Consider the following 12720-nt stretch of genomic DNA (forward strand, 5'->3'; position numbering starts at 1 on the left):
ATTATCCAGATTTGCACTATGGGCTTAATATCTTCTACATATTAGTGGCAATACTACTCAGTCAACAGCTTTGCATCTGGTTTTCAGTAATAAGGTGATTAAGAGGTTCATTTTCAATCATATCATTCATAATCATTTTCTATCTTCATAATTACAACAGTGTGTCTCCCTTAGTGACACATAATATATATTATATAATATAGCTCTTTCTCAACATTATGTATACCAAACACAATGATTATCAAACCCTGCAACACCCACGTTTTCTGAAATGCTCCTTTGACTGCAGGGCTGAGCACAAGCATATATGAAAGCATCATCAGCATGCATCGAGGGAAATATGAGAATCTTGACACTCAAGGGTACCAGGGTACCATTAAATGCTTAGATTTGGCAATTGCTCCTTCCATCGAGAAAGTATATAGAAGTAATCCTAATGTCAAATCTTCAATTTTCTATCTCTAATCCGTTGCTGAGCAAAACCCCTAAGGAAATAGCTGTTTTAAAACAGTAAATATTTGCTGCATCGGCCATTGCAGTATTTTATTGGGGAATGTAATCTTTATACATTTTTTATGCAATGCGTGCGCATACAAACATATTTTATGTCCACTCCAAGTACTAAATAATGTCCATTCTGACTACTGTAAAATACAAAAAAACATGTAGGTTTTAGATGGTTTACACATAAGGAGAGTAATCTGTAATTGATAGGCAATTGCTCTCCTTCTATAGAACATCTGCAGTACATTGTGGTGCACTGTGGGGACAACCTGCCACTCCAAGCTGGATGGGGCAGTGGATGGGACCAGGTGTGGGGAGGACAAGGTGAGAATTATGCATTCTGTAGCCACAAAATCCATTTGTCTTTTTTACTAGGAACTCCCTTACCTCCTTTACTACTACATAACCATAATCCAAGGAATCATATTATACTTGTACCCCTACTGCAGTTGTAGTGCTTGCGACACAAATAACATGGTGATTTATTAGCTCTATGTAACAACGCAGTGTGTTTCCCTCAGTGGTGTTTCGATGGAGAGTGTGTGGCAGCAGGTTCCCAGCCAGAACATGTCAACGGAGGCTGGGCGCCATGGAGTGAGTGGACATCCTGTTCTAGAACCTGCGGGGCCGGAGTGCAGAACGCCCAGAGAGACTGTGTCAACCCTGTGTAAGGTTTTTGACAACCCTAAGATATGTTTCTAAAACGTTTTCATATACATGGAGATGGACATCCTCAGAACTCTTGGACAGGCAGTACAATGGCTTTGACTATTGTCACGGGGTCACATGTACAAATGAAGCAGAGTTTCTTTTGAGGCAATTTTAGACTGCAGAGCTTCAGTTCTGTTTTTCCCTATTGAACAAGCCATAATACTACCTTCGTAAAAGTATTATTTCTCACGGTATTGTGACCAACTTTGGAACTGTAAATGGTGAGACGTTGGTGTGTTGGAACTGTAAATGGGGAGAACTATTACAATGCCATTTCTGGTTGCTCAGACAATAAGAAATACTGTATCATATTTTGAAAATGTGCAGTGGAATTGATACTTTATAAAAATGTTTTCATCACCTCAGTCTCAGTAATATCCAGCTTTCTGTAGTACCAGAATGATGCTTGTTGTCTTAAAGGTTATGGAACACCCTTTAATTTAAGTGAAACCTAAAAGAAAGGACCTAAACCGTAGGAAACCTAAACCCAAATGACTGTCATCCTCTGAGAGGACGAGGCATTTTGTATTGATGGCAAGCAAGCAAGGCATCTGTATTAGGACTTAATATTGGTTTCCTGTCCAGTGGGAAAAGGGGGGAGCCAATTCATATAGTTTTTCCATTTCCTCTGAAGTGTGCGAGTGGGGAGAGGGTGGAGGTGGGACAGCTGTAACTGTCATATCCTTTGGTGGATGCAAAAGAATCACAGAAATATGTTTAAACCATGTCTAAATGAACCACTCTGTATTCCATTACCCTGATTTTAAAACCTCTCATATTAATGTTGAGAGTTAAGTTATGGACTCACTTGGAAACAACTTGAAAGGTATTAGTATTCAAAGATGTGAAGATATGCCACTGATGGCAACTGTAATTGCAAGCTTTAGCACTGTGCTAAACGTTCAACTGTGTCAGTTATGTAATCTATGTCTCACATTGCCTATTATCATATTTGGTGTGATAAAATCCAATGTGTTTGTTCTTAGTTAGTTTGGGATAATGAAGTGTTTTCAAAAGGGATTTGTAATATTGTGTTTTTCTGAAGCCATTGAGAACTTCTTTAACATATCAGAGCGATTTCAAGTATTTTATTGGATTGAAAAAAGTATGTTTGTTTTTCCTTCTGTCTGATCTTCTAGGCCAAAATATGGAGGGAAATACTGTGTGGGTGAGCGTCGGAGGTACAGGATTTGTAACAGTGCTCTGTGTCCTCCTGGACAGCCCACGTTCAGGCACAACCAATGCAGCCATTTTAACACAATGCCTTACAAAGGCAAGTTCTACAAATGGGTGCAAGTCAACAACAAAGGTGAGTGTTACCTTGGGACAGACCTTGGCATTTTATCCTCAAAGTTGATGTGTTAGTAGCAGGAAAAATGGGCACGTGTAAGGATTTGAGCGACTTTGACAAGGGTCAAATTGTAATGGCTAGACGAGCATCTCCAAAACTGCAGCTCTTGTGGGGTGTTCCCAGTCTGCAATGGTCAGTACCTATCAAAAGTGGTCCAAAGAAGGAAATCAGTGAATAAGTGGCCTCCAAATTCCACAAATTTCAATCCAGTTGATAAATACCACAGCCCACCTTCAGAGGTCTAGTGGAGTACATCCTCAACAGATCAGGGCTGTGTTGGTGGCAAAAGGGGGACCTACACACACACACACAATAACAAATTGTCACATTTTAAGATACATTGCTAATGATACTTAAATAAAATGAGGGATGTTTTTGTTATCCGTTGGTCTTGTTTAGAGACTCTTATTGTCTCCGTTTGTCAGTGAACCCTTGTGAGCTACACTGCCGTCCTCTGAACGAGTACTTCTCTGAAAAGATGCTGGACGCAGTTATTGATGGAACCAAGTGCTTGGAAGGCAGCACAAGTCGAGACATGTGCATTAATGGTATCTGTAAGGTAATTACTGGTTTGATTTAATTCCACCTCTAGTATCTTACCAACATTATGCATGTATTACAGTTTCCCTCATCAATCACCAGGTTAGAACAGGGTCACTGGTGTTTTCTTTCAAGGTTATCCTGTTGACTCAGTAATCTTATTCTATCATGGTGCTCAGGAACTACATTGGATATGTGCATTTTTAATGTCAGTCTGCTTCTTGTTGTGTCTTTGGAAAATTGCACCAGATGTTTCGCATACTGTATGAAGATACTTTTGTTAGTTTAAAGACTAACAAAGGGTCTCGCACATGCTGTACTATCCTTAACTGTTATATGGAAATCAATGTTGCAAAGGTGTCCTGACTGGACACAGATGTAACAAAATTCATATTTCCCATTATGGTTTAGTCTGGTTGTTTGAAGCATGAGGAAAGGAGGTTTGTTATCTTAGCATCAGTTGAGCAGCTCAGTTGGCTTTGTTGTTATGGTTTTGGCTACACATTTGTAGACTTAAGACAAGTTAGTTCAGAATTTATGTTACGATACGTCATCCTTTATCATCCATTTATGTGTTCTTCCTGGCTCAAACTGATTTATTTAGACAAGTTACTCCCAGATATGATCTAAGGAATGGAAGACTAGAACATAGTTCTACTGCAAGTTCACTTGGAAAAACCAATTAACTGTAGTTACCAAAAGGAATGGGAACTTGCTTCTAAGGTTTCATCTTAAAGTTAGTGAGATTGTCCTAGTTGAAGGGTTTAGACATTGACTATTCATAAACTTTTATGAAGCAAGAGGGGCAACAATGTGGCCTGAGTTCAACTTTCTTGAAATGATGTACATGTTTGACAAATGTGATTTGAATGTATTAAAATTGTTGCTTGTCAACCAGACTATGCTCATTGATGTATCTTGTACTTTCAACAGCATACATTTTCTATGGTCTGACTTTTCAGCTAACTTGGGAGATGATTATAAAAATTGCTGTTTGTATGCTGTTAGCATGCTTTCCTAGCAGGTTTCAAATGTTTTTTTACGCAAATATTATGAATGTGCTTTGTTCTTCAGTGAATCTGACTCTGATGGCTTTCAGAAAATTGAAAGTGCGAAACATTCCTCTGTCTTTGGTGAACCTATACAGATGAACATGAAAGTACAAATCATAGCATTTGCACATTATCATACTACACTGTATCCTCCGTTAAGACAGGCTGTCTATATTCAATGGTCGCTGCAATTAGTATACCTAGAGTATGCATGTTTGAGTTTGTGTGTTACAGAATGTGGGCTGTGACTATGAAATTGACTCCAATGCTGTGGAGGATCGCTGTGGGATATGCAATGGCAATGGTTCTACTTGTGAGACTGTGAAGAAGACTTTTGAGGAGAGCGAAGGACTTGGTAAGGCAGCACACCGTCTTTAACCACTGATCAGTTTTAACCTTTGAAAAGTTCAAACTAAGGATGAGGATGACTCCAACTAAGAGATACTAATAGATTACTACCCTTGGGCATTTTGGGGGAGTATGCTATCCCATTCTTAGTTCAAGGCACATCTTGAAAGTCTGTCTCTGTGATAATCTCTCTCAATATTTTGGGGGACAATATTTCAGTTCCACCAAATGTTTTGCCTGTGTGTCTTCCAGGCTACGTTGATATCGGACTGATTCCAGAAGGGGCACGGGACATCCGCATTGAGGAGGTGGCTGAAGCTGGAAATTTCTTGGCACTCCGAAGCGATGACCCGGAAAAGTACTTTCTGAACGGTGGTTGGACTATCCAATGGAATGGAGACTACAAAGCAGCAGGGACGATATTTACCTATGAGAGGACAGGGCACCTGGAGAATCTGACCTCCCCCGGACCAACAATGGAGCCAGTTTGGATACAGGTTGGAGAGGCACACTCATCACGCAAACACATGCACACACACACACACACAAGCCATCGTTAAACTAGTTAAACTGAGGACAATAAAACACATTTGGTAAGTACACACCTGTACACACTGACTGTTTACTCAGCTCAGAGGTTCTTTAACAATGTAATTATTCACCGTGATTATTATTATTCACTCACAGGCTCTAAAACTTTGCAGCTCTCTCATCTAAGACATCATTATTATTATTTTTTGACTGATAGTTTACCACTATGGGCATTAGTAAACTAGTAATTATTATGAGGGAATTGGCCTTTGAACTGAAGGCTTTAGAGGTGTTTGCAATGACTTGTCGGTCTCAAAGAGAGCCCTAAATCAGTCAAGCAACCTACCAAAACAAACTGTGCCCCCAATTTAGAATCTGTCTTCATGTTATCTTTTAATTGTGTTGTGAAATGATTGTTTCATGACTGTAATGAGGTTCTTGAGAAACATTGTAGGCAAATTGCAACTTATTTGACACTACAATTTCTCCTCCTGGAAGTAAATCTATTTTCATAAAGCTCCCCCTGCATTTTTTTCTGATGTTTTGTGGAACTGACCCCTTATCGCTTTTATTAATTATAGAAACTATGCTGAGGACATGTTTTTCGGGCTCTTTGAATTGAATGCGGCGGCTTCTGTCATGCCCACATGAAAGTGGCGGCTGGCATCATTAGTGGACTGGACCGGGCTGGGAGGGGTGGGGGCAACACAAGGCGGGTGTATAGTAGAAAAACTCTTTCCCTTTGTGGGATTTGAATCACACTCCACACAAACTGCATATCGACGCACAAACAAACATACATACATACATGCATACCGTACTGTCAATATTTTCCCTCTCGCATGCTGACACACACCCATACTTAACCAATCAAAACACACACACACACACAATAACCTACGGGATAGATCATTCAGATTCTGAATGCTTTTCAAATGTTTCAGTTCATTGTATTGTAGCACTTACAGATTTTGCAAAGCAAATCATTGTTTTTCTGGAGTTTAGATGCCAGGGTTTGTTCTCGGCAGACTGTTAAACTGGAGGGATCCCGTATTGTGCCCAAGCCTATAAATCCATATTTGTTTAGTATTCAAAGCCAAACGTCCGTTTGCTGGGACTTTCTCAGACTTTTAATGCAGTGTCCCAAGATGACCCCAGAGACTTTGTACTTTTGTTGGCGTTAAGAGTGTATTTGAGATGAGCTCCATTAGGCTAGCAGGGCCTCCCTGCAACCATTGAACCAAGAAGGTGAGTGAAAATCGTGGCTTTGATTGAACTGTTCTATATCTGAAGCTTTGATGGCTCTGGAGAGCTATGAGGTTACGTGGACAATGGTCAGCACCCCTGCAGTGTGTTTACCTTTATGTATTCTGCTTAACAAGTGGCACCTAAGAACATTTTTATATGCATACACACATGCATGCTCGCCCACCCCACACACCCTTACATGCACACATACACCACTTACACACACACACACACACACACACACACACTAAATGTAACCACATATATACATTCCTAAATTGCTACAGATTACAAGTGCACACGTAATCCCTACTGTAAGTACACAGTGTACTGCTAACACACACTGAAATGTATATTTTCACAACATGCACAACACCTCAGACACACTCAATGCAGGTGTCAGACTGGCAGACAGGCTCCCTGGAACTAACACATTGCACTCACTCTGGGTAATCTGCATAAACACTACCAGAAAATGTAGCACATTCTGCTTCTTGGTCATTAGAATAGTACCCGTGTTTCCCCTTGGATTTTGTTTGGAAATGTAGCCTCCCCTTCATTTTCAATGGAAGTCACGTGACAGGCACCACGAGGCAATGTGAGATACCTGGCAGCACATACAGGTAGCCTAGCAAGAGAAGCAAACCCTATTCTATGCATTTATTAGGGCATTTATGAAAAGCAACATCACAAATGCGGCCCACCCCCAAACGCCTACTACAAAACAGTACCGTTTGGGTGTGTGTTTTAGTGTATGTGTGATGGTATAGATGAGAGCCACATGTAGTGTTGATCTCTCAGTTTCAGTATGTGTTATTTTGTGAGTTTAGACTTCATAGACCTTTGTTGATTATTTTCATATGAATTATACAAAACCTTTTTAAACTCACAAATCACACCTCCCTGTTTCACACATATGTATATTGTATATGTGCAGATCTGTTTGTCACATATCACCACAATTTAAATACTTAATATTCTTCAGACTTTGTTTTTGCAGATTCAGAAAATGAGTACAAATGAAATAGAAGTAAATTCAGATTATACACTTTGCATTTGCCTTGTCCTAAAATAAATCACTCTTTGCAAGGAGCAAAAATGGTGCCTGTTGACAGTTATATTGTGTAATATTAGATTATTTCTGTTTTTGTGCTTTAATTAATCTTAAATTCGGATTTTCTCTTCTCTGTGTGTTTCAGCTTCTCTTCCAGGAAACCAACCCTGGAGTGCGCTACGAATACACCATCAGTAGAGAGGTCTCTGAGGACTCTGACAACAACATCCCCAGTTCAGATTTCTTCTGGAAATTCGGCTCATGGACTGAGTGTAGTACCACCTGTGGTATTGGTAAGAAGATCTATTTTAACATCATATGGGTTGAAATTATAGGTAAAACATTTATTGATAAGATGACAGAAAGTCTTTGTCTGTACTACTAGTATGGTGTTGCAAGCCTGCTACATTTTTGTTACAGTATTGGAATGTGACAAAAGAGATTTGCTTTTTCTTCAGTGGTTGAGTGAGGCAGGTGACCACTTAGCCTGCTGATTGGAAAGATTAAATCTTCATGCTTACTTGACAGTGAATATCTCTTTTGTAAATACATTTTATAAATGTATTGTGAACATTTGTATGGATAAGTGTCCTCACACTATATTTTACCTCACTCCATCAATCATGTTGCTATTTTTACTCTCCCTCTTTTTTCTCAAAAACATATATACAAAGGATATACACAGTTTCACTTATTCACAACTCATTTGCTAATACTGTGGATGAACACTCAAGGACATTACTTTTAGGTGTAAATGTGGAGTGACTTGAGAGATTAGAGTTAATTGGACATCAAGGGCCAAATGTGTGGTCAAAAACATTAATTCTGCTTGAAAACCAAGCACTTTAGAGGAATAAAAGTAAAGGCACAATATGGTGTGCTGGTTCTCCTAGGGTTGCAAAAGGATGCCTTTGGGACAAAGGCCATCTGTCTGCAAACATGGCTGGCTGGCTTTCTGAAATAGCTTTTGGAGAGATTTTCCAAACAGGTATGTTTTTTTAATACCAGCCAGAAGGTTAAACGGTTTGTTATACATAACCATACAGTGAAGTCATCCTTGAAGGAAGCCATACTGTTTGGAAAAGGGCAGGCATTTTCAAAAATACTTGGCAGGTGATTGCCTGGATCTATCCACATCTATCACGGGCTAACTTCAACCACATCCATAGCTGGCAGTATTTCCTCATATGAAGCTGATTGGTCCAAATGACTGTAGTTCGGGCACAAATGGATCACTGGGGGTTGCCAAGAAAGATTCCTGCATGGTCGTTTTCCCGTGAATTTAACCTTGCAAGGTTAAGAAGGTGGTACTCCAGACATGTTTTTACAGCAGCAGAATGTAAAGTGAGGCCCACCTCACTTTCAATATATAACTTATCAGTTGGCATTAGTGATTTTTGTACATTACGTTGTTCTACTGTACTGATGTCAATGTGTACGTTATACACACTGCAGCCTTCCATGTAGTAGAAACTAGAAGAAACATCTCATAATAGTTAACTGTGTAAGGCTGGGTGTCAACTTGAGTTGCTCGACAGGGTCTCAACTTGATGGCTCTCACACCCCATTGTGTAACTTACTGTAGCCTTGCTAGTCATATGTTGATAAGTAAGGGTCAAGATTTGGTCTGATTGGTTGTTCTTGTGTATAAAAGGAATTGTGAAGCATTGTTCTGTGGATTCTTCATCTCCTGAGACATTCTCCTCAGCTCTGGCCTGTCCTTGTACTCATTCTCTTTGCACAACTCTTGCTGTCTCTCTGATTTACAATAATCATGGTAGAAGAGTTAACCAACATGTTTGTCGTGTAACACATTCATTTGCAATGTTATTAAATGTTTATTTCATTTAACCTTACTTTGAACATTTTTGCTCCGATTTAACCCATAGAGTCAAGTAACTATAATTATATTTGTATTGGCATTATTTGGTTCATGCTAATACACTGTTCAGTTTCCCATCTTCGTTTAAACCAGGGGAAATCGTTTTGGTTGTTTGGCCAATATTTAACACCCTAAAATTGTGATTTCAACTATATGTCTATAGTAGACAACAAAACCCGCCATTTAAAGGTCAGGTTATGGTTAAGTATTTAGTTTTAAAATAAGCTCTGTCAAGCCGATACTAGGCCAGTGTCCTTTGGCAAGTTAATGAGGCGTAAACAATGGGTATCTATCTTGGTCCCTCTTCTGTTACAAAATCTGGTGCTAAGGGGTTATCTGACTATGCCATTGTTTGCTTACATTATGCAAATATATTCCTAATAGTTACTGTCAAGCATCTCATTGCCCTATCATTTATTTTCATAGCATTTACATTCCACTCAGAATATAGGGCAAGCTTGCCCTTGCTTGCAATGAAGCAATAGATAAGACACTAATGAGAACATTGCATAATTGCGTATGTCTTTATTTAGCAAAGCTTGATAATTGAAGGAGTTATAGTATACCTATGTATCCCTTTAAGTTATCAATACGGATATGCTATTTTGAACATATATTTTAATTTAGTATTTATTTTCTCAGACTGTTTGTTAGTGTTATTTTATTTTTAGCTTTTCAATGTTTGTAGGTTAACGGAAAATTGGTTCTCGAATCACTAGTGTCAATACCTTCTGAGCTGGATAGATTGCTACATTGCTACCGCAAACTGACAGTGATACTTCTTCATGTCTGAATAGATAGCCAAATAACTTAATTCCAGACACACTCCTAGCCATTGCTTCACCTTTGTTAACTTGAGGGCCAACCAATGACTGTAGTGGCTTTACAAACATTTTGAGTTAGTTTTGGAACCATGTGATTTGTTTAAGTTTTCTAACATGTTTTAACATTCCGTTTTGTGTTTCATTTTAGTTCCCTGTGTCATAAGTCTTAAAGCAATCTGCTTAGTGCACTGTTCTGGCAGAATTCTGTGTGTTTCCCACATTTATCATGTACAGTGTCATGGTGTCTTTTATACATTGGTTGGATGCTTCCCGCAATAAATATTTTCTTTCTGTCTCACGTTTTAAAGTGAAAGGGCTAGTTTGTGCCTGCTATAATCATCTTCAACTTTTCACCTATTGATCACCTTTAGTTTTCCACAGCACCATAAGTGGCAGGTCATTCAACTGCACAGCCTTCATTCTACACACAACAGAGTCAGTGTGGCCCTTGGGATGATGGGTTGATTTGGAGTTGGGGGCGGTGGAGCACGCTCTCTGTGCTGAATTTGAGTTAGTTATCTGGTTCTGGGACTCTTTGAAGGTTTCTGGATAATCTGCAGAGCCCTGCCTGGTTGAAAGGTCCGATGATTTGGTGGGAGTTTTGGTTTGGGAACTCTAGGGCACTTTCTAGTTAAGGTTAGATCAGGTCCTACGTGATACACTGCTTGGAAATAGATTAGAATGTAGGTAACAAAACAAGTGTAATGGCTCTAAAGCCCAATTTATACTTGGGTCCCAGACACTTTTGAAAAGCTCACCGACAGAAATGGCGTCACGGTCGACACTTAACCGTCGCTTGAAAGTATCGCCTACCAGGAGAAATTTCTACTGGCGCTGATGTCGTCACAGTGTCGCGCAAGTGTGATTGGCTAGATAGACGGCACGCGTCGTTGACTGCATTGTTTTGAATTTTCAGAGAACGCTCAACAACTGTTTAAGATGGAAGGAATAAAGAAGAGATTGGCTGAGCAAGTTAGAACATATCCACACCTTTATAATGCCTCTCAAAAGAAAAATGGGTATTTCTGATTTGGGGCGAACTGTCCCTTTAATTTGTAACTACAGTAGGAAGGTATGCCTAAGCTAACTTAAAACGCAACTGTATAGACACAACTTGCTGATTCAATTAAAGCTTCCCTTCAGGCTTAACTGTAAAATGATGTATATCTGCATTTTCCAGCTCCATATTCATAGTTCAGTATTTTTTCTTTAAGGTATCACTGGCACCTTCTAAAAACAAGCATGCCTGACAGCTTCCTCTGTGACCGCAGGTGTTTCATCCCTCACAACTCATTGTGCACTTCCTCCAGTTTAGTTTCAGTTTTTCCATGGAGTTGTTTCATCATCAATAAAAAAAAAATTGCCTTCCAATTGATCTGTCTTTTAACTAGATGTACCATATGACATTTATTGGTTGTTTTTCATATCCGTAAGAGTGAAGAAGAATGCATTTGTCTTTTCAATTAGCTGCAAAAACTCTCAGTTGACTGTCCAGATGACTCTTGGTAATTTCCCTTACTTTATTCTTAAACAACAGTAGACCAAAACTTTGTTATGAGAATGCCAATTACTGCTGAGACTTGACATTTGGTTGTTGTCATTGCTTCAGTGGTGTTGCTATGCTATTCCCCTACACTAACACATAATTGATGAATGATGGTAGGGCAGAATGCTAATTTGGTTTACTCCAGGCAACTCTTACAGAAAATCAGGATGAATCCAGATAATTGGTTAGAAGGTTGATAGTTTATAAAAACCATTTACGCTTTCATATTAACATGCAGAAAAGACAGTTCAATTTTAAAAAACAGTCTTGTCCATCCCAATAGGTGTAGAAAAGTGTCTTTAGACAGAGGCTCAAATAAATAATACAAAACAAACAAACGTGAATAACAATAATATAAAAAGCCCACACAACGTGTGGGAGAGCTATTCAATTAAATGTATCTTAAAATCATATTTGATATGGAATACATTATGAAATAACTACTCGCTAAGTACTCTCTGTGAATTATATTATTGTTGCTTGCTTTCCTCCAGGTACACTTTCGAGGATCATGTTGTCTAATTGTAACTTGTTTAACTACATGCTCTTCTGATTCTACCCATTGGCTCTTATTTGCTTTACACAATGTATGCTTCATGTTTTGGCTACACACATTGTTTTTGGGGCCATCTCGTTGTTTATGATCATTGACCTTCATTTCCTTCCTCATGTCAGTGAATCATGGGACAGTTCATAAGGAGCGTTTCCATGGGATACAATATTAATCCCAGAAGTTTCACCCTGCAAACGAGGCTTATCTACTTTCTAAATTGTTCATGCAATGTGTGTTTTCCTACAGTGTAGCCTACAGATTGTTAGCCCACTCCCTTAGAGGTTTTTGATTGAAATAATAGCTTGATGAGGTCTAAAAATACCTATTTTTCCTCATTGGTTCACAACTTTTAATTAGCTCCGATGGGACACCATATTAGTTGCTCGTTAATGACGTCAATGTTGAAATTCACATTTTACTAGCCTTCTAAATAACAGCTCAGTTTAAACGTCTGGATATGTGAAGATAACTTTAGTTGTGACTGACTGAATAGGCCATGTTAGACATACAACACCATCTATGTGCTTTTGGTATTTAAATATTGGTATAGACTATGTAACCGTCCAACTCTGTTTG

General features: G+C 39.0%; 1 protein-coding gene across 2 annotated transcripts in view; it reads left to right on the plus strand.

The window, feature by feature from the left end:
* adamts7 (a disintegrin-like and metallopeptidase (reprolysin type) with thrombospondin type 1 motif, 7) overlaps positions 1–12720 on the plus strand; it is a 56433-nt gene that overhangs the window by 25941 nt on the left and 17772 nt on the right. For both annotated transcript variants that reach the window (XM_084681644.1, XM_084681645.1), the window contains exons 10-16: positions 736–828; positions 1026–1171; positions 2355–2524; positions 2992–3125; positions 4393–4513; positions 4759–5003; positions 7485–7632. In XM_084681644.1, coding sequence (XP_084537770.1) covers positions 736–828; positions 1026–1171; positions 2355–2524; positions 2992–3125; positions 4393–4513; positions 4759–5003; positions 7485–7632 — 1057 coding nt within the window. The remainder of the gene's footprint in view (positions 1–735; positions 829–1025; positions 1172–2354; positions 2525–2991; positions 3126–4392; positions 4514–4758; positions 5004–7484; positions 7633–12720) is intronic.

The sequence above is a fragment of the Hypomesus nipponensis genome, chromosome 19, assembly GCF_054491055.1.
Source record: "Hypomesus nipponensis isolate SF chromosome 19, ASM5449105v1, whole genome shotgun sequence".
In the NCBI taxonomy this organism is placed as follows: domain Eukaryota; kingdom Metazoa; phylum Chordata; class Actinopteri; order Osmeriformes; family Osmeridae; genus Hypomesus; species Hypomesus nipponensis.